Raw genomic sequence first — 23,338 nt, forward strand, 5'->3', positions numbered from 1 at the left:
ATACCAACAAAGATGTTGTGTCTGCGGAAAACTAAAAAATTAAAATATTAAAAAAAAAAACATCTAGAGAGCTGGGGTTGTAGCTCAGTGGCAGAGCACTTGCCTAGCATGTGTGAGGCACTGGGCTTGTGGCTCAGCAGTAGAGCATGTGTGCGAGGCTCTGGGTTCAATCCTCAGCACCACATATAAAGAAATAAAATAAAGGTATTGTGTCCAACTACAACTAAAAAATAAATATTAAAAAAAACACGCAGAGGGCTGAGGCTGTAGCTCAGTGGCAGAGTGCTTGCCTAGCAAGTGTGAGGCACTTGTTTCCATTCTTAGCACCACATAGAAATAATTACTTGATTATCAAAACCACCTGGAATCTAAGGTGAATATGTTAAAAATTGTGAGAGAGATGGGGAAGGAAAGGATAGGATTTTTAGAGATAATCAATTGAAAACCAAGTTTATCAAATAGTTTCCTAAAATTCCTCATAATGAGTATGTAATATATTGATACAAATATTTTAGTTCCTGGGCTTTATTATTAATTTTAACATTTTTAAAAATACAGCTCTCTTTCCTATAAAAAAAACAGGGATACACTGAGTTACATAATTTCTCTCCAATTTGATTTAAAACATGAACCCCAAACACAATATCTTACAAACCAATGTCAAGTCTCTATTATAATTTAGTGCAGTTAGTCAACAGTAAGAATACTGTCATACTTTACTAATAGCAATGGCCTCAGCAGAAGAATAGACTATACATGGAAGTAAAACCAAAATCCTAACTAATGAGCACCATTCTGAGATCACTGACCACAGTCAACATTTGAAATTATTAGAATTACGCAAAGATAATGATACCGAGGCTTAATTTTTATTGAATATTAAAAACAAAATCATTTTAAAAGGCACACGAAGTCCGAACTAAAAATAAAGAGCTAAAACCCCAAAGCAGAACCTAATACCTCTGAAACCCACCCTTTCCCCACTCCAGTCCCTTCCTCTGGTGTTGGCTGGTCTTGGTCCCCACCCGCGCTCCTCCCCTGAAAGCCTGTGGAGCAAGACTGCCCAATCAGTTCTGTTAGATGTTTCCTCCGCCCACCTAGGGCCTGGGCTCCACGCCTCTCCGCCCCGCCCCTCCGCCCCGCCCCTCCGCCCCGCCCCCTCAGACCCCGCCCCTCGTGCATTCGGTTGGCTTTTCCCACCCACTGCAGTGTGTGACGAGTGGTGGAGCCGGGAGGAGTCTATTGCGCACGCTGGTGCCGGGCAATCGGCGAGAGAAAGGTCGCCGCCCTGTGCTAGAGGCTATGAAGCGCGGCGTTCGGCGGGAGCGTTGCCGGAAGCGGAAGCTCGGGGGGCGGTCCAAAGGGGGCGCGGAGCCCGCGGCGGTTAATTCTTTTTACAGAGTGGCTTCGCATCCCTGGTTCTGGGATTTCCTTAGGCTGCGAGAAATGGTTAGGTCTGGATCCCGACCGAGCCAGGTGAGGGTTGTGGATCCGAGGAGTCCACTGTGTGGGTGGCGGGGACTTGAGGGGACTCTGGCAGGGGGCGTGTAAAACTGCTTGGGGAAAAACAAACAAATCCAAGACGGCGCGGCGGCTCTGAAAATGATGAGGCTGGGTAGTGGGGGACCCTTGGTCCTCCCATCCTAACAGCGATTCTGTCGGTAGATGCAAGTCGCCTCAGCCCTCCAGAGCTCAGGCCGGCTTTGAGGTCGGGCCGGGTTCGAGTCCCAGCTTTCGCCGCTGGTCGAGTGACTTGACTTAATCTCTCCTTGCGTGTGTAAATCGTCGCATCAGATCCAGCTCCTGGGTTTTTCCACTATTGCCATTGTTAGCTCATCTTCCATCACTAATTTTTTTTTTTTTGGTGGTGCTGGGGATTGAACCCAGGTCCATGTGTATGCTAGGCAAGCACTCTACCAACTGAGCTATATCCCCAGCCTTCTTTCACTATTGCTGACATTTTTTTAAAAAAGTTTCCCGGTTAGTGTCTCAAGTATACGTTCCTCGTTGTAATACAGCGGTTCTGCTTAAAATACAACACGGGAGCTCATTTTTTTCAAAGTGGATCCTGTTCTTTGGTGTGAGAACACTGACATGTTTTATACTTTTCAGCCTCCTTTCCCAATCCAGTCAAGTTCAAAACTACATAATCCCAGTGCTCTGGGCCCTCTGCTGCCTTTTCACATTCTGGTCTGTGTAGAATGCCCTTTTAAGACTGACATCACCGCTTTGCATCTTCTGGTCCTCAACTCACGGACCATCTGTAGAACCCTTACCTTACACCCTAGCATCCTGCATTGGTTGGGTACTCTTCAGCCCCCCATTTATATCCTTAATAACTTATCAAACCACTTTTCAGGCTGGCTATAATGGTAGTCTGCCTCTGCTTCTAAACTATTTTTTCTCCATATCTTCAAGGTCAAGGACAGCACTTGGCATATTGTATATTTTCAGGGATTGAATCAATTATTTCTCAGACCCTTTGCTCAGGTTGATCTTCCCTTAACTATATAGAACTTTATTTGGTTTTGTTTTTGGTGTTCCTTCATTTATCAAAACTACTGTCTTCCCCATTAATGTGAATCTTGCACCCTTTCTTCGGGATTTGGCTTGAAACTAGAAGTGTGAATACTTCTAGACCAGCCCACTTTTACAGATTTTTTTTGAATGAACTCAGATATTGAATGAATGAACTCATATATTGAATGAATTCAGAATATGTGCATTTAGTAAGGATGAAAAATATGGTTTTGATATTCACAATAATCACATTCAGATTCCAGTTCTGCCACTATTGTGATGATGGTTAGCAAAGTACTTTTTGCTTCTTTGAGAATCCTATCCTTTTGCTATTAAATAGGTGTAAAATTTTGCTTCAAGGAATTGGGGAGATGAAATAAGAAAATCTGGTAAAATATCTGCCACACAAATGACATATGTATCCAATAAATTTTAATTCCCCAAACACCTAGTTTTTTATCATCCTGATGATAACTAGCATTCATTATGTGGCAGGTACTACTATGAGAGTTTTTTATATATTACATATAATAACTCATTTAATTTTTATACTAGCCTTATGAGGTAAATAATGTTATCATCTCTGTTTTATAAATAAGGAGATTGAGGGATGGAGAATTCAAAAACTTCCCAACTATTTAATTACACAGCTGGTAGACTGTGGAAATAGTATTCAGACTCGCATAGCCAGAGTCCATTCTTTTAAACATTATACTATTCTTAGATGTATGACTTTAGACAAGGTAAATTTCTTAATTTTAGGTTTATACCGAAATAATGGCAGGGAGTTTATTAAGTGGAAAGGCTTTAATATAACCAGTTATTCTACAAAGACAATGCTATCTTGTACTTGGTAGGAAATATGGGGATGATTAAGAAAAGCTTATATTCTCATATAGAAAAATTAAAAGTTTAATGAAAAGTAGTGGAAGTAAGTGTGAAAACAAACTGATTAGCTGCTGTATTATGATTTGGGACACTCCTAAGTGCAGTTTTGCAGTTTGTAGCAAGGGCATTAAACTAATAACTTTTAATAACTTTTTCCAAAGAAATTATGATTTTAATCCTAAATATAAAAAGGCTATTTTCAGTATATAGAAAGGATTGTTCCAGGTTTGATTTTTAAAAAATTTTTATTTTATTTATTTTTATGTGGTGCCAAGGATCGAACCTAGTGCCTCATACATGCTAGGTGAAGGCTCTACTGCTGAGCCACAGCCCCAGTCCTCCCAGGTTTTTTTTTTTAATATTTTTTTTAGTTGTAAATTGACATAATATCTTTTTATGTAATTATTTTTATGTGGTGCTGAGGATTGAATCTAGTTCCTCATACCTGTGAGGCAAGAGCTCTGTCACTGAGCCTCAGCTCCAGCGCTCAGTTTGATTTTTTAAAATATATTTTATTTTTTATTATTGTAGATGGACAGAATGCTTTTATTTTATTTGTTTATTTATTTATTTATTTTTTATGTGGTGCCGAGGATTGAACCCAGTGCCTCACACATGTCAGGAAATCACTCTGCTACTCCAGCCCTCAGGTTTGATTTTTAATTATCAAAGATGTGAAGCAAATCAAGGTCATATTATATTACTTCTACTCAAGGGAACGTTACCATTAACTTTTTTAAAAAAAACTTATTTTTAGTTACAGATATATTTACAGATATATATACAGATTTATTTTTTTTATATATTTTATATATTTTATATATTTTATATATTTTTTTATATATATATTTATATATATATACAGATATATTTACAGATATATTTACAGATATATATACAGATATATTACAGATATATATACAGATATAGACACAATATATTTTATTTTCATGTGGTGCTGAGGATCGAATCCAGTGCCTCTTGCATGCTAGGCAAGCGCTTTACCTCTGAGCCATAACCCAGCCCACCATTAACTTTTTTGACTGTTAATATAGAAAAAGATTCAAAAGCTAAAAAAAATTAAAAATTACAAGTCATCATGACTCAGTGAAAAAATGCATAGGAAAAAGACTGGAGGCCCTGATAGCAAAGAGCACATTTAGTACCTAAATCTTGGTTTCTAAATACTGAACACAAAACAAAGTGTTGGTGAGGATGTTGAGAAATTAGAACATGGATAGCTATTGCTGGGAATATATATGGTACAGCTGCTATAGAAAAGTATGAAGTTTCCTTAAAAGAACTTAAATAGAACTCTTATAAGGTCTAGCCAATTCTACTTCGAGGTATTTATCTTAATTGAAATCAGGATCTTAAATAGATATTTACACTGGTATTCATTATTCACAATACCAAGAAGTAGAAACAATCTACATGTTTATCTATAGATGAATTGATAAAGGATCAAAATGTGCCAGATTTAGTAGTGGGAGCCTCTTCAAGTTGGTTCCTTCTTAATTTTAACAAGTCCCCATCATTTTTTGAACTGTTCCTTACCTTTTTACAACCAAGCTCATCTCTTTTTTAGACTGTCTTAAGTATATTCAATATGAGATCTACCTTAACAAAATACAGCATTGGTAACTATAAGCACAATGTTGGTTAGATCTCTGGAGCTTATTCATTTTACAAAACCAAAACTTTATACCTACTGAATAGCAAGTCCTCTTTCCCTCTTGCCCCAACCTCTGCAATCACCATTCTATTCTACTCCTGTATATTTGGCCTACACCCTGACTACTTTAGATACCTCATATGAGTGGAATCATGTAGTACTGATACATTCAGTATTTGTCCTGGGCTAGCTTAGTTCACTTAGCAGAATGTCTTCAGGGTTCATCCTTGTTATTGCATATGGCAGAATTTCCTTCTTTTTCAGCGCTGAAAAAGATTTCACTATATGTGAAATAAAATACAAAGGAGAACTGGAGATGTGGATCAGTGGTTATGTGCCACTGGATTCATTCCCCAGGTACCAAAAGGAAAAACAAAAACAAAAACAAAACCTCACTATTTGGAATTGGACATAATTTTCCTTTGTTATGAATTCATATATGATTTCATGACCAGTGTAATGGCACATCATGTACAACCACAAGAATGGGAAGTTATACTCCATGTGTGTATAATATGTCAAAATACATTCTATTGTCATATAACTAAAAAGATCAAATTAAAAATAAAAATTATAAGAAATCACCATTTGACAATTGAGTGAACCAGAGTCCTCAGTGGATGCTAAATTGGGTGGAAGTTTGATGATTGGATATCTACATAGTGTCTAGATATTTCCCCATAAAATGCTTAATAATTGCAAAGGTAAAAATAGTAACTTTACAGTGAAAAACCTGGCAGACACGTTGTTTTAAAAAATATTTTATAGATGGACACAATACCTTTATTTTATTTGTTTATTTTTTAATGTGGTGCTTAGGATTGAACCCAGTGCCTCACATGTGCTAGACAAGTGCACTACCACTGAGCCACAACCCCAGCCCGAGACACTGTTTTAAATAATCAGTTTACATAGCCAGTGGTAGGACAAACTGACATCACATGTCTGCTCATACTGTATTGAAAATGATATGTTTGACTTTGTAGTATTTCTGCCCAAAATGACTTTGTAGTATTCCTGCCCAAAATGCATAACTTAGTTTGATCCTGAGGAAACATCACAGACATCTAAACTTCTAGATGGAAATTCTACAAACTAACTGGCCTCTACTCTGAATATATCAGGGTTATAAAGGACAATGAATGGCTATCCAGGGAACTATTCCACATTAAAGGAGACCTAAGGGCTGTGGCTATGACAGTTTAATGCAAAATATGATTCTGAATTAGCTATGGATCAGGTTTTTTCTGTAGAGGGCAGTATTGGGATAATTGGCAACATGCAAATAAGATCACAGGTTGCAATACTATATCAATGTTAATTTCCTCGTTTTGATAATTAGAGAATGACCTATTCTATATTTAGGCATATATGTGTGTGTGTGTGTGTGTATTATATGCACATAAATATATACTTATATATATTTATTTATATTATTTTGTACCAGGGATTGAACCCAGGGGTGTTTAATCACTGAGTCACATCTACAGCCCTTTGTATATTTTATTTTGAGACAGGGTCTCACTAAGTTGCTTAAGGCCACACTAAATTGCCGAGACTGGCTTTGAACTCATGATCCTCTTGCCTTAGCCTCCTGGACTGCTGGGATTAGAGGCGTGTGTCACCACACCTGGCATATTTAAGCATATTATGTCTGCAGTTACTCTGAAATGGTTCAGACAAGAAATAATGTTGTAGATACATATTGAGAATATGGCAAATGTAGTAAAATGTCAGAATTTGTGGAATCTGATTGAAGCATATATAGGACTTCTTTGTGCTATTTCAAAATAAAAAAATACCTCCATGAATTGGGAGGAAATGTTCAATATGAGAGATACTCTTTTGGAGTGTTTTTCTTAAGGGTAATTTTCTTTACCAGATTTTTCTTTTTAGTCAGTGTTTTTCTTTTTAAGAAATATTTTGTAGATAATCATATAATTATGTCATACATTTATTTCAGACAGTGTATTTTTTCCACTTAATTTTGAAAGGCAGTAAATGTGGTAATTGTTTTCAGAATTGATCTGGGGCATAGCAGCATCATAGGTTGGATTTGTATCATTATTCCAGCCAGGACACCAACACAGATATACCAAAGGGAAAGACCTGAGTATGATCAGGCTATGTTACATGGCATTGTATTTTCTATGATGTTGATTTTTCACTGTGGGGTTTATGACCCTCCATCGTATTCCAAGTTATCTTAAAAGGTATAACTATTATCAACCCATTTTTTAAAAAAAGGTATTCTCATTAGAAGGGGGAGTACATATTTAAGCAAATAATAGAATACAACTTCAGGAAGTTTGGTAGTTACTGCACAGAACTATCTTGGGATGAAATATGTAAACGTGTCAGGACAAATCACAAATGAAATTGCGAGCAGTACCTCTATCTAGAGGATGGAATAAGGGGGAGAGGATTAGGGACTTTAATGTTTTTAAATTATATTTGAAAGATTATATTTATCTGATATGTATTTATTAATGTATGCCATAGAAAGTTCCCCTTTTACTCTATCCCGCAGATACCCTGTTTCTCTCTCTGGAAGTAACTATACTTAACTGTTTTCTTGCATAACTTCGAAGTTATTGGGTACATATAAAAGCAAATGCATGTTTTTCCTTTTGTTCTACATAAAAAGTAGCCTACCTATGTTATTTTTAAAATAAAACCTTTTTGAAGAACCAACATTGCTATATTAGTTTAAAAAGAAAGATTGAAAGAATGAGATGTAGATAAAGAAGAAGGGTAGTTTTTATGTGCTGGTCCTTATTAGACCTTCTAAGTAATGTGGATAAATGAAACCAGAGTTATGAACTCTGTCCTATATCTTGAAGTATTAAGTTTCAAAGAATTTGGGAAATGTAGAACATGTTCAGGGATTATGAGTATAGTTCCAACTTAATTGTATTAGGTTTGAAATGATATCTCAGTTTTCAGCCTAAATAAGCATAAGGAACAAACACATGTGTTGCTTGCTTCACATTTTATGTAGAGCAAATTTATTGTAAAGTGTTAAATTATAATTGTGGATTTTTAGGATATCTCATTTATTTAAAAAAAATGAATGAATACTGCACATATACTATGGAATATTCAGCCTTATAAAGGAAGGAAAATTTTTATGTATGATCCAACATGGATGAAGCTTTAAGACATTATACTGTATAATTTCACTTATATGAGGTCTCTAGAGTAGTCAAATTTATATAAAGTAGAATATGGTGGTTTCAAGGAGTGATGAGAAGAGAGGATGGGAATTTACTGTTTGGTAGGTACAGAGTTTCAGCTTGGGAAAATGGAAAAATATGAATAACATTTCAGATCTTGTTAAGATAGCATATTGAAAATATGATGGAAAAGTATTTGTGTATCTACTATAATATAATACATTATATCATAGGTGTTATCTTCAGGAAGGAACTCTGGATCTGCTAAATTAACAAATGGAAAGAAAGGGTAAGTACAGAAAGAAGTTTATAACTTCAGGAAATCTCAAGAAAGTTTTTAGAACTTTGGGCTGGATTGCATTTTCCCTATTCCAGAAAACTAGATGCACCTCTTCCTTTACATCTTCTGGGGAATAACTTTTCAAATCTACCCAGATTTTAACAGTTTTAACAGTCTTTCCAGTCTTCATAATGTCCTATTCATGTTATACATTGTTAGGCAAGCCTTCTTTACAAAAAAATGGAAAGAAAATGACTACTTACTAACATATTTTGAGGGGGAAAAATTGTATTATTTATAACACTGTTAATCTTGTTTTCTAGGACCCATTTAAGAAAAATATCACGTTTTAATGCAAATTCTGGCTATCCCACTCATTCTGATTCAGAAAGTCAGGTAAGATTAGACCGAACACCTATAATACACACTATTTTACTTAGCCTTCAGGTAAAAGCCTAGAAATGAAAATAGAATACAAAGGTAAAGTATAAATTGCCTTGAGGAAATAGGAAGGCTATTGCTTTAAAACATGTTTTCTACCAATAATAAATTGCTTATAAAGAATTTTATTTAAAGTTGCATAATACATATTTTTTTCTATGCACTATAATTTTATATACAAATGTATTTTAAATGACTTTCTCCTTACAGACTGAAACTATACAGGGGCTTGATGGTTGTGCTTCTTTGCTGCGGGACATTTTGAGAAATGAAGATTCAGGTTTTATTTTTTTTAATGCTTCTTCCCTGATCACCTTTTCTCAATTAAGTAACTTTTATAAATGCTAACAAATTTTATTTTAATTATTCATAGCTTCAGAAACAGCATATTCAGAAAATAGATGTAACTCCAGACCTTTAGAAGGCAAAAAATGTGGATCTAAAAAGAAAGGACATGAGAAACATATTTTTCCTTCAGTAGTCTGGAAGGAAACATGTAAGCATTTTTTTTTCTTATTAAAGATAATCCTTAATTCTGGAGATTTGATAAATTATCAGGAATATGCAGTTTTCTTTCATTTTAATAATATATTTTTATTTAAGTATATGTGTGCGTTTGTGTTTCTCACTATACAGCTTAGTAGTCACTTTGTTTATTGTTACTTTTCTAAGTAGAAAAGTAGGATAAGAATCTATGGATTTGCAGGATAAAGTATTTAAACTCAGAATGACATTTAGGAGGTGTATGTGTAATTATCTTTGTTTCACCTGTCACTTGTTTTCATAGATAATCACAAATTGGTTGCATTTCAGGGATGTACTTATAAATAATAATTGTTTTAAAATTACTTTGTACGTTTATATCCTAAGTTGGTTACAGAACTCAACTTTTTTGAGCTGCATTTAAGGTTCATGGTACATAAGAAAGTAAGCTTCCAAGTTGAACAGAAAAGAAAGCCTTCCAGTGATTGATGGTTAATACAACCAGTGGTATTTTATATCCTTAGGGTTAACTTTGCTGACTTAATTAAGGGTAGCAGTTCAGCAAACAGTTTAGAACAAGCAAATTTTGATTATGTTTCTCAAAAAGATATATAGAACAGTATGGTCCAAAATAATAATTGAATAAAGTATCCACAATAGGATTTGTTCGTTCGTTCGTTCATTTGTTCGTTCATTCGTTCGTTCGTTCCTTCCTTCCTTCCTTCCTTCCTTCCTTCCTTCCTTCCAAATATCCACAATAGGATTTGTTCGTTTGTTCCTTCCTTCCTTCCTTCCTTCCTTCCCTCCTTCCTTCCTTCTTCCTTCCTTCCCTCCTTCCTTCCAAGTATCCACAATAGGATTTGTTCGTTTGTTCCTTCCTTCCTTCCTTCCTTCCTTCCTTCCTTCCTTCCTTCCTTCCTTCCTTCCTTCCTTCCCTCCCTCCCTCCCTCTCTTCCTCCCTCCCTCCCTCCCTCTCTTCCTCCCTCCCTCTCTCCCTCTCTCTGAATCTGGAGATTGAACCCAGGACCAAGTACAATCTAGGCAAGTGCTTTGCCACTGAGTTACATCCTCAGCCCTTTTTATTTTGGACATGGTCTTGCTAAGTTGCCCAGGCTGGAGTTGAATTTGTGATCCTCCTGCCTCAATTTTCTGAGTTGCTGGTATTACGGACACATACCACCACACCTGGCTATTTCTATTTTTTTTTTTTTTAGTTAAAATGTAATTATACATATGTATAGGGTACAGCGTGATATTTCAACATGTATATAGAGTATGTACTGATAAAATCAGGGTACAATGAGAATTCTGAATAGTTCCACAGTTTATGGTGGGCCAGAAATGTCAGCACTTCAGAGCATGCTTACATTTAGTACAAAGGATAAAATTTAGAAAATCATCTGGCTACCCCTGGATATTAAGAGATCAGGATCCAGGCAAAGAGACTAAGAAAATGGAGATAAAACATTCATAGGGCTAGATATTATTCTATATAGTCATGAGTTAGAGAATGAAAGAAGAGAAACAGCTTATTTCAGTCCTTCCATGTTGGAAGGTCAGTCAATTGAGCCTCATATGTTGACCTGCCCTGTTCAGGAGGATAGGCACTAGCCACATGAAGCTGTTGAGCACTTGAAATGTGAATGCAAGGAATTTTTTGATGTTATTGAATTCTAATTAATAAAATTGAAAACAGCTTGATCCAATTAATAAAACTTATAGCTATCTTTGGAATCACTTGAGTGAATGAATCTATTTTTTTTTCAACTGTAAATTTCCTTAAGTATAAATTTAGATCAGGTATTTATGATGAAAATTTGTTGTCCAGATTAAGATGTGCTTTGTGTAAAATATATATTGGATTTAGAAAATCTAATACAAAAAATAAAACATCTTGGTTCTCTGTACTACGTATTGAAATATTAATATTTTGGCTGCATTGATTTAAAATGTAAAATATGATGAAAACTAAACTTACCTATCCTTTTCACTTTTAAATGTGGCTACTAAGAATTTTAAATAATATATGGCTTGTATTATATGTCTGAACAACATCAGTCTAAACCAGGGGTCAACATGGTTTGGTCAATTTTATTTTATAAATAATATTTTATTTTGTGAACAAAGTTTTATTAGAATGCAGTCCTGCTTATTTATTCATAGTTTTTTCTTTTTTAAAAATTTTTATTCTTTTTAGATACATAGGACAGTAGAGTGTATTTTGACATATTATACATTACATGGACTATAATTACCCATTCTTATGATTGTACGTGATGTGGAGTTACTTTGGCCATAATGAATGACCGGTATGAACACAGGAAAGTTATGTCTGGTTCATTCTACTGTCTTTCCTTTTCCCATCCTCACTTCCCTTCATTCTCTTTTGTCTAATCCAGTGAACTTCTGTTCTTCCCTCTTCACTTTATTGTGTGTTAGCATCTTCCTATAAGAGAGAACATTTGGCCTCTGGTTTTTTGGGATTGGCTTATTTCACTTAGCATGATAGTCTCCAATTCCATCTATTTACTGGAAAATGCCATAATTTCATTCTTCTCTATGGCAGTAATATTCCATTGTGTATATATACCACATTTTCTTTATCCATTCATCTGTTGTAGGGCACCTTGGTTGATTCCTATGGTTTAGCTATTGTGAATTGAGCTGCTATTAACATTGATCTGGCTGCGTCACTATAGTATGCTCATTTTAAGTCCTTTGGGTATATGCCAAGGAGTAGGTTAACTGGATCAAATGGTGGTTCCATTCCAAGTTTTCTGAGGAATCTTCATATTGCTTTCCAGAGGCTTGTGCCAATGTATGGTGCTACCAGTGGCATATAAGTGTAACTTTTTCCCTCACATCCTTATCAACATTTATTGTTACTTGTATTCTTAATTTTTATTCTAACTGGTATGCGATGAAATCTCAGTGTAGTTTTAATTTGCATTTATTTAATTGTTAGAAATGTTGAATATTTTTTCGAATATTTGTTGACTAATTGTATTTCTTCTTGAAGTGCCTCTTTATTTCCTTTACCCATTTATTGATTGGGTTATCTGCTATTTTGGTGTGAAGTTTTTTGTGTTATACATTAATGCTTTATTTGAGGTGCAGGTAGGTAGTAAAGATTTTGTCCCAAATTCTGTTGGCTCTCTTCATATTTTTGATTGTCCTCTATTGTGAAGATTTTTAGTTTGATACCATCCCATTTATTGATTCCTGATTTTATTTCTTGTGTTTTAGGAGTCTTGTTGAGGAATTCGATTCCTAAGCTGATAGGATGGAGCATTGGGCCTACATTTTCTTCCAGTAGGTGCAGGGTTTCTGGTCTAATGCCTAGGTCCTTGATCCACATTAAGTTGAGTTTTGTGCAGGGTGAGAGATAAGGGTTAATGTTATTTTGCTACATATGGATTCCCAGTTTTCCCAGCGCAACTTATTGAATAGGCTATCTTTTCTCCAGTATATGCTTATGGCACCTTTGTCTAATATGAGCTAATAGTATTTATGTGGCTTTTTCTCTATGTCTTCTGTTTTGTACCATTGGTCTTCATGTCTTTTTGGTGCCAATACCATACTATTTTTATTACTGTAGTATAATTTAAGGTCTAGTATTGTGATTCTCTTGCTTCACTTTTTTTTAAACTATGGATTGCTTTCACTATTCTGGGTCTCTTATTTTTCCAAATGAATTTCATGACTGCTTTCTCTATTTCTATGAAGGACATCATTGGAATTTTAATAGAAATTGCATTAAATCTGTAGAGTGTTTTTGATAGTATGGCCATTTTGAAAATATTAATTCTATCTATCCAAGAATATAGGGGATCTTCTATCTTCTAAGGTCTTTAGGCTTCTTCAGTGTTCTGTAGTTTTCATTATAGAGGACTTTCACCTTTTTTTTGTAAGATTGCTTACCAAATATTTTTTCCTTTGAGGCTATTGTGAATTGGATAATTTTCCTAATTTCTTTTTCAGTTGATTTATCATTGGTGTATAGGAATGCAATTGATTTATGGGTGTTAATTTTTTTTAATTTTTATTTTTTATTAGTTGCTCGAGACAATACAATGATCTTGACATATCATACATTTGATTCAAATGGGGTATGAATTCTCATTTTTCCACGTGTACAGATTGCAGGATCACATTGGTTATACAGTCACGTATATACATACAGCAATACTAGTGTCTGTTGTATTCTGCTGCCCTCCTTATCCCCACCTCCCTCCCCTCCCGGGTGTTAATTTTATATCCTGCTATTTTGCTGAATTTGCTTATGAGTTTTAGAAGTTTTTTGATGGAGTTTTTTGTATCTTCTAAGTATAAAATAATGTCATTAGCAAATAAGGGTAGTTTGAGTTCTTCTTTTCCTGTTTGTATCCCTTTAATTTCTTTTTTCTGCCTAATTGCCAGAGTGTCAAGGACTTCATTGAATAGAAGTGGTGAAACAGGACATCCTTGTCTTATTCCAGTTTTTAGAAGGAATGCTTTCAATTTTTCTTCATTTAGATTGATGTTGGCCTTTAACATACATAGCTTTTACAATATTGAGGTATGTTACTACTATCCCTAGTTTTTCTAGTGTTTTGAACATGAATGCATGCTAGCTATATTGTGTCAAATGCTTTTTCTGCATCTGTTGAGATAATCATGTGATTCTTATCTTTCAAGTTTATTGATATGATGAATTATGTTTATTGATTCCTTTATGTTGAACCAGACTTGTATCCTGAGGATAAATCCTGCTTGATCATCTTTTACTCTCTTTTGAACCCCACTCGATCATATTGTCCTCTTTATGTTCTTATATGTGATTTGCCAGTATTTTATTAATTTTTGCATCTGTATTAATCAGGGATATTGGTTTGAGGTTTTCTTTCCTTGATGTGTTTTTTCTGGTTTTGATATCAGGGTGATACTAGCTTCATTAAATGAGTTTAGAAGAGTTTCCTCCTTTTCTGTTTCATGGAATAATTTCAGGTGGATTGGTATTAGTTCTTTGAAGATCTGGTAAGAACTTGGCTGAGAATCCATCTGATCCTAGTCTTTTCTTTGTTGGTAGGCCTTTTTTTAAAAAAAATTATTTTAATTAGCTATACATGATAGCAGAATGCATTTTGATTCATTGTATGTAATTTCATCACAACTTTTTATTTCTCTGTACACAATGTAGCATTGCACCATATATGCAGTCTTACATGTACCTAGGATAATGATGTCCATCTCATTTCACCATCTTTTCTGCCCTATTGTTGGTAGGCTTTTGATTGTGTCTTCAATTTCCTTGCTTGAAATTGATCTGTTTAAATTTTCTCTGTTCTCCTGCTTCAGTTTGGGTTTGTCCTGTGTCTTTAGAAATTTGTCAGTGTCTTCAAGTTTTTCTATTTTATTATAGTATACATTTTTAAAATAGTTTTATTATCATTTTTATTTCAGTTGTGTCCATTGTGTTATTTCCTTTTTCATCATGAATTTTTATAATTTGAGTTTTTTCTTTGTTAGCTTGGGTAAGAGTTTATCAATTTTATTTATTTTTTTCAAAGAATGAACTTTTTTTTTGAATTTTTTTTTTTTTCAGTTTCGTTGAGTTTAGCTCTGATTTTAATTATTTCCTGTCTTCTGCTTTTGGTGTTGATTTGTTCTTCTTTTTCTATGGGTTGGAGGAGTAATGTTAAGTTATTTAGTGACTTTATATTCTTTTAATGAATGACTTCAATGCAATGAACCTTCCTCTTAGAACTTCATAATGTCCTTCATAGTGTCCCAGATATTTTGCTATGTTATGCTGCTATTCTCATTTACCTGTATTTTTTTTTTTTATTTCATCCCTGGATTTCTTCTGCTATCCATTAGTCATTCAACAGTATATTATTTAATATCTGGTTGTTAGAATAGCTCCTATTTTTTATTTTATCACTGATTTTTAATTTCATTCCATTATAATCTGATAGAATGCAAGGTATTATCTATATTTTTTTGTATTTGCTAAGAGTAGCTTTGTGGTCTAAGATCTGATCTATTTTAGAGAAAGATCTGTGTGCTGCTAAGAAGAAAATGTATTCAGTCATTGCTGGATGAAATATTCTATATATGTTTGTTAAGTTTAAACTATTAATTTCTTTTGTATGGAGAATGTATTCAGTGGTGAGAGAGGTGTGTTAGACACCCAGTATTATTGTGTTATGGTCTGTTTGATTCTTGAAATTGAGAACAGTTAGTTTGATGTATGTAGATGCTCCATTGTTTGGGGCATGAAGATTCTTATGTCTTGTTGATTGTATAATTCCTTTAAGTAGTATGAAATGTCCTTCTTTGTCCCTTCTGATTAATTTTGGTTTGAAGTCCACTTTATATGATATGAAGATGTAAATCCCTGATTGTTTACAAGATCCATGTGAATGATATGTTTTTTCCTATCCTTTTACTATGAGTCTGTGGATGTCTTTGCCTATAAGGTGAGTCTCTTGAAGACAGTACATTGTTGAGTCTTTGTTTTTAATTCAATCTGCCTATATATATATATATATATATATATTTCTTTTTTTTTTTTTTAGTTTTCTATGGACCTTTTATTTATTTATATGTGGTGCTGAGAATCGAACTCATACCTCACACATGCTAGGCAAGTGCTCTACCACTGAACCACAACTCTAGCCCTGTCTGTGCCTTTTGATTGATTGATTTGTTTAGGTCATTTACATTCAGTGTTATTATTGAGAAATGATTTTTGTTCCCTGTCATTTTGATTTATTTCTGATTTTTAATTTGAATTAGTTTCGCCTTTGATTGACTATTGGTCTAGTGTAGTTTCTTCCTTTGCTGATTTTCATTTTTGTTTTTCATTTCTTCTTCATGAAGTATCTTATTGAGTATGTTTTGTAGTGCAGGCTTTCTAGTTGTGAATTCTTTTAACTTTTATCATGGAAGGTTTTTAGTTCATTGGCAGTTCTGAAGCTTGATTTTGCTGGGTATAATATTCTTGGCTGGCATCCATTTTCTTTCAGAGCTTGATATATATTATTTTAAGACCTCCCAGCTTTGAGGATCTGGGTTGAGAAATCAGCTGAGATCTGGATGTGTTTCCCTTTAAATGTGACCTATTGTTTTTCTCTGTCAGTTTTTAAAATTCAATCCTTATTCTGTATTTAGACATTTTCATAATAATGTGCCTTAGTTTGGGTCTGTTATAATTTTGTATATTTGGGGTCCTGTAAGCCTTCTCTATTTGATTTTTCCATTTCATTATTTAGGTTTGGGAAATTTTCTAATATTATTTCATTGAAAAGCATGTCCATTCCTTTGGTTTGTATCTCCTAGCCTTCATCTATCTCAATAAACCTTAAGTTTGGTCTTTCCTGGTTATCTTATATTTCTTGGAAGTTCTGTTCATGGTCTCTTAACATCTTTTCTCTATGGTAAACTTTATTTTCAAGATTATATATATTGTTCTCATTGCCTGAAACTCTGTCTTTCAAGTAGTCTAGTCAGTTGGTGATGCATTCCATTGAAATTTTAATTTGGTTTATTAATTCCTTCATTTTGAGGATTTTTTTTTTGCTGATTTCATTTTAGAATCTATCTCTGTTGAAGTGAATTTTCACTTTCTGAATTTTTTCTCTGATTTTACTCCTTACATTGTCCTTTATCTAGCAGATTAGTTTATATACATTCTAAACTCTTTCTCTGACATTTCTTCCACTGTAGTGTCAATGGATTCTGTTATTGAAGTTTGTTGGTTTCTTTGGGGCAATTTGTTCCCTTGCTTTTTCATGTTTTTTCTTTGTCTACCCATCTAACAATATGGATCTGAGGCAGTAGTTTCTACCCTATGGACTTATCTGTACCTGAAGGTTTCCAGTACCTCACCATTTAGGGGGAGATAAATAATAACAATAGGAGCTGGGGTTGTGGCTCAGTGGTAGAGTGCTTGCCTAACACATGTGAGGCACTAGGTTCAATCCTCAGCACCACATAAAATAAATAAAGTTATATGAAAAATAACAACAACAATCAGTTCAAACAATATATACCATTAAACCAAATAGTTTCTGCAATGATATCTACAATGTTAGTTGTGACAATAAACAGTAAAGACATGATCAGTTATGAGTAAAATTATCAGCGTACAATAAAAACAGTAAGTTTGTAAAAGGGTTTACAATTTCAAATGTTGAACAGGGAACGGAATGATATAGGATTTGATGATTATGAGGGAGAAGGAGAGAAGATAGTAGTAAAAAAATTAAAAGAAGTGAAAGAGAATAGTAGAGATTGGCTGTGAGCAGAAGCAAGAGAGAGAATCAAGGGAAACAGATAAGTGAGACAAAAAATATATAAAGTAAAAAATTTAAAAATTAAAAATAAGAGTACAAAACAAAACTGAACTATAATAGTCAAACATCCTACTCCTCAAATTATTGATCCATGAAAAACAACTGGCTTCAAAAATGCTAGAAATAAAAAAATAAAGAAAAGAATATGTATAAATGTTCATGAATCATTAAGGTCACAAACATTGAAAAGAAAAAATAATCTTGATGAGAAGTTAAGGAATTATTTCCATTGGAATTCAAAAGATTCCCAGCTTTCCTTCTTAGCAGTGTCAGGGTGGGGTTTCTGGAGTGAAGGAGATAATCCTGTAGGTGGAACTCCTTTAGGCAGGGTTTAGGTTTAGGAAGGCTCCAGGCTCTTCACTGAATGCCAGTTGGTCTGGAGATTTTAAATCAGTGCATCTCCAGGGCCCTGCACTTGCTAGTCCATGTTGGAAGGCTCTACCCTAGGGATCGCTCCTGGGTTCTACTTGTGTGGTGGAGGAGCTGATTCTTAGTCCACTCCGTCCCCAGTGGACCCCATGTTTCCTGGTCTCACGTTTAGTCTCCAAACTCAATCTTTCCTGTCCCCCTACCAACGCTTTTGAATTCCCAGGCAGGGTGGTCTCTCCCAGCTGGTCTTACAAGAGCTGGTTGGGTTGCCACAACTAGTGTTCCCCTGTGTAAACCCCTCTCAACGTTTGATTTTCTTCTGATCACTTAGGCACACTTACTGAAGCCCTCTTAATGTGTATAGCCCTCTTAATGTGTATGAGATCTGGAATTTGTTCTCACAAGTTTTATTCTCACAAGCTGATAATTAGTCTTATTGTGTCGTGAATCCTAACAGAGGACAGAAGATTACTGGATCAGAGACAAAAAGACTCTTTTGTAGCATAGCAAGTGTCTTATATTTTGGGTTTGCCAGGCCTATATTTCAGATGAAACTTGGGTTAGCCAGGAAATGGGTCCCTTAGCTTCCAGCCCCCAGACCATGGCTGCTAAATGGTTCCTTCCTTTGGCTTCCACACCAGCCAGGAGATACACTGCTTCTTTCCTGCACATGGATATTCTGCAATGACTCAGGCCTCCTCAAAATGCAGGTTCCATCAATTTCCTTGTCCCTCTACTTTGCTCACTGAGGGACCACTCTGGCTGGTGCCTTTGGCTATGGCAGTGGCTGTGACATTGAGGATTTCTTTCTTATTATAACCAACCATCCGAGTCTTTGATCTGCTTTGAATGTCCAGTATTAAATTCCAGTAAAGTACCTACCCCACTTTTTCATCCCTCTTGCTGAGAAGCTGCCTATCTTCTTTATTTGGGTCATGCCATGTAGCAGCCAGAAAAGCAACCTTCTCTATTTTGCCATTTCAAAACCCGTGTTTTCTGTGACTGGTTTTGTGTTTCAGAGTTAGACTTTTGAGTTTTGACAGGAAACTGGCCCACTAAACCTAATACATTTACTGTCTGACCTTTTAAGAAAAAATGAGCTCAACCTGATCTTACCTCTTTGCACAGAAGCCCTTGGATGGGGACCCAATGGATAAAGAAAGAACTGGTAGCACCTATTCCTTCAGTCTCCAGGGGACCCTTCCTCAAGAAATTCACATTTGAATATGTGATTGACAGTGGGTATCATGGTATCGACTTGTTGGATTCTGACTTCTGTCAGTCAGAGTTCTAACAAGAAACAAGATAGCAATATCCACTATAATTTGAGGAGAGTTTCATTACAAAGAAATGAATCGGGTAGTGAAAACCATAAGAGATTGTGCTACCTAGTGCTAGCAACAGCAGCAGAGCTGTCATTAACACTAAGCCTTAAAGAATTAGAAGAGACAAAAGATTACTGGACCCAGAAGGAGATACTATTTATAGAGTAGACTACCTTGAGAAGTGCAGCTAGCTTACAAAACTAGCTTAAGATTACCTCATCAAGAGGGAGCAAGAAGAAGCACTCTGACTTCATTCTTCTTCCTTTCTTAGATATGCCAATTGATTGGATTGATTTTTATCCAATTTGATTTTTATTCTCACAGGTTGGTAAATTAGTCTTATTGTGTCGAAAATCGTGACAGAGGACACAGGTTACTGGATCAGAGACAAAGGACTCTTTTATAGCATAGCAAGCAGTGTATCTATCAGCATATTTGCATTAGTTCTCCTCAACACCTTATTAGGGGGTAGGGGGTGGTAATGTGATGGAACCAGATACATGCTGCACATGCTTTGGGTTAGGATAGCAGCTAAGGGACACTGAGCTTGAGAAATCTGTCACTATGATAATAAACAGTAAGCAGATATGTCCAGAGGGATACATTGCCTCATCTTCAGGTTTGCTGACTACAAATACAACCCTGAGAATTGGCCCAGGTAAAGAGCTTAAGTCAAAAAACTTTGCTTTCTCAGCATACACAGGAAGATGTGTAGGAGCAAGAGAGACCCATGAAGAATTCTCTCTTAACAGTGTAATCCATATAGATCAGCATCCCTGGAAGAGCAGGGTGGAGACCAGTAGAGGATGGATTTGGAGTGGCAGATGAAAGAAAACTGACATTTTGGGCTCCTAGCATTAAATTCTCATTTGGATTAGAGTCAAATCAGCAGTTCTAACCTGTGATCAGTACACAATATTCTTATTGTTCTTCCCCCACCATACTTTCTTCATCAGAAGGAAGGACCTACTTCCATAGGACAATCTTCTTTAGGGTAACAGTATTAGAAATTAGGTCTCATTGATAATTTACTCCTAAATTCAACTCACTAGAAGAGAATTCTCCTTCCCTCTTGTTCTTTAGTTTACTAACCTGTAATGCTATCTAGAAAGGAACATTTTTTGTTTTTTTTGGTGTATGTGTGGTAAAGTAGGGGTTTTTGCTCTGTTATCTTAATGCTCAGTGATATTCTTCTCTCTCTTTTTTTTTTTTAGATCAAGAGAGAGAATTTTAATATTTATTTTTAGTTATTGGCGGACACAACATCTTTGTTTGTATGTGGTGCTGAGGATCGAACCCGGGCTGCACGCATGCCAGGCGAGCGCACCACCGCTTGAGCCACATCCCCAGCCCTGATATTCTTCTCTTTTACCTCTCTTCCCAACTGAGATAATCATAAATAGAATTTTAAGGAATCTATTTCAGCATGTTAACTAGTAGCTATCATTTTAATTTTAACATATTCCATCTTACTGTTTTTTTTTGTTGTTGTTGACTGTCTTCTGGGGCACAGCCTTCTTATATACTTTCTGTCTGGGACCTACTTGATTTTTGAATGTCTGTGGAGTCGAGTAAACCTATTCAATGCATTCTGGTGAAAGAGGCAGAGAGGCAGTTTGAGAAATGTATTGAGCTTATATGAAGTGGTTCTGACATTTAATTTTTTTTTTTTTCTCTTGAGAGAGGACCTTGCTGTGAAACCCAGGCTGGCCTTGATCTCAAAATCCTACTGTCTTAGCCTCCCAGTTAGCTAAGACTAAAGGCCTATACCATTGCACCTGGCCAAAAAAGTTTCACTTAAATAAACAACTTTTTAGATTTGATAACATTTGAATGCTTTCGTGATTATGCTTTTAATAACATACAGATGCTTTTTGACCTATGGTGGTGGTATATTTTCCATAAATCCAGTGTAAATTAAAAACATTATAACTTAAAAGAAAAATGCCTAGCCTACCGAACATCATAGCTTAGCAACACAATTCATTGAAAAATATGTTTAACCTCATGATTGCATGCTGCCGGGAGCTATAGTGTTTGGTGCTGTTGCTTAGCATCATAAGAGAATATGGTACAACCTAGAAAAGATAAACATTCACAATCTGAAGTATGGTTTCTACTGAATGCATCTTGCTTTATAGCATTGTAAGATAAAAAAATAAAATCGTAAATTGAGCCATCATAAGCTGGGGGCCATCTGCTCTCTCTTTGAGAAATAAAACACACAGGCAGAATCTTTTGAGCAGTGATTGCCCTATCAAGGCCAGATGTTCTTTTGTATTTCAAATTATAATAGGTATCCAGTTGCTTTTAACTGCACTAGATGCTCTTTATTTGGGTGGCAAGACTGACTTGCCTGTGCTTATATATCCAAGCAAAGGCCACCACTTGTACAACACCTAGAATTCATGGATTGAAAAGATTTCATGGACTGAATAAATGAATGCCTTCCTCATGAGTTCTAATCATTAATTAAACATTGTCATCCTGATCTGTTAGGTAAAGTTTTCATGGAAGGTGCTTTGGTGTCATTAAGAAAAGCAAGAACATATACTTATTTGTGTTTATATAGTAATAAACCCATTTTATTGCTTTGTTTTTAAAATTAAATTGTATAATAATAATTCAAATGTAATATTTCTTTTAAATCCATTTGTGGTTTCTAACTTGTCCTGGATTATTTGCTTTAAGACTTTATACCAAATGTACAAATATTCACCATTATCAATAGAGTTTCATACAAACTGAGTTTTTAGAGGAGCAAAATAAGTCATTTTATTAGAGGACTTTGATTTTTAAGAAGTATGTTTGGACTTAAAGTTTTATGTTGGACGATGACATCTGCTGGCAGAGGCATAATATTGTATGTAGCTCAGCTTGATGAGAGCCTGTAAAATGACTCCTTGAAAAGAAAGAATAAGAGCTATTGCATTTCAAAGTTAAAATATTCTAGATAAGAGTACCTTCCCATTTAATTTATTATAAAAATTATATTTGTAATAAGAAGTAATACTTGCTTTACATGGATCTATTAACCAGCGCTTTTTTTTTTTTTGGTAACTCATTTTGTTCAGATTGTGAATATAACAATTACTGCTTTTGGTTTTAATCACCTCTTGTTCAGTGGTATATTATCATCAGATAGCAATATTTATGGATAATGAAGTATTTACTTAAGAGTTTGCAGCTATCTGATGTTGTAACATTTAATGAATTTTTACTGTGTACTGTACATTGATTTAAGAACTAGGCAAGTGTTTACTTCTTACAACAGTCTTAAAATATTTTTTTAGAGTTTTTTTAAAAATCTTTTTTAGTTGTAGATGGACATAATACTTTTTTTTATTGATTTATTGTTATGTGGTGCTGAGGATCGAACCCAGTGCTTCCATGTGCTAGGCAGGCACTCTACTAATGAGCCACAACCCCAGCCCTTAAAATACTTTTTTAATTACCATTTTTCTAATGAGGAAGAGGAAGTCAATAAAAGCTAAGCAATTTGCTCAAGATTACTCAGTAAATAAACTTTTGAAATTGATATAGGCACTCATTTCTGTTAGGTTTATACAAGAGAGTAGAATTGTTGTGTCATAGGTTATATGTATGTTTGGCTTTGATAGGTACTACCACAGGCTATGTATTTTTCTAAATTTATTTTGTACTCTGATAACCTATGATCTACCAGAACACTCTCATTTCTGCTAATATTGTTTTGTGAACATTTGTGGAGGGCATTTCATTAGACAGGTAAGTAGAATTCAGATTTTTATATCAATTTGTTAAGTAGTACCATATAGAAAACTTGTTTTTTATTTATTAGTTTATTAATACCAGGTTTCTAT

At 34.9% G+C, this 23,338-nt stretch overlaps 1 protein-coding gene across 2 annotated transcripts in view; it reads left to right on the plus strand.

Moving 5' to 3' along the window:
• Positions 1 to 1,214: 1,214 nt before the first annotated feature.
• The window catches only part of Ccdc14 (coiled-coil domain containing 14), a 61,419-nt gene continuing 39,295 nt past the window's right edge, over positions 1,215 to 23,338 (plus strand). Inside the window, exons 1-5 of one of the 2 annotated variants that reach the window (XM_005338881.4) lie at positions 1,215 to 1,476; positions 8,493 to 8,548; positions 8,863 to 8,935; positions 9,191 to 9,260; positions 9,354 to 9,476. In XM_005338881.4, coding sequence (XP_005338938.3) covers positions 1,303 to 1,476; positions 8,493 to 8,548; positions 8,863 to 8,935; positions 9,191 to 9,260; positions 9,354 to 9,476 — 496 coding nt within the window. In that variant the 5' untranslated portion in view covers positions 1,215 to 1,302. The remainder of the gene's footprint in view (positions 1,477 to 8,492; positions 8,549 to 8,862; positions 8,936 to 9,190; positions 9,261 to 9,353; positions 9,477 to 23,338) is intronic. The other variant, XM_078044098.1, reaches the window with a different exon arrangement.

The sequence above is a fragment of the Ictidomys tridecemlineatus genome, chromosome 3 (assembly GCF_052094955.1).
Source record: "Ictidomys tridecemlineatus isolate mIctTri1 chromosome 3, mIctTri1.hap1, whole genome shotgun sequence".
Taxonomy (NCBI): Eukaryota; Metazoa; Chordata; class Mammalia; order Rodentia; family Sciuridae; genus Ictidomys; species Ictidomys tridecemlineatus.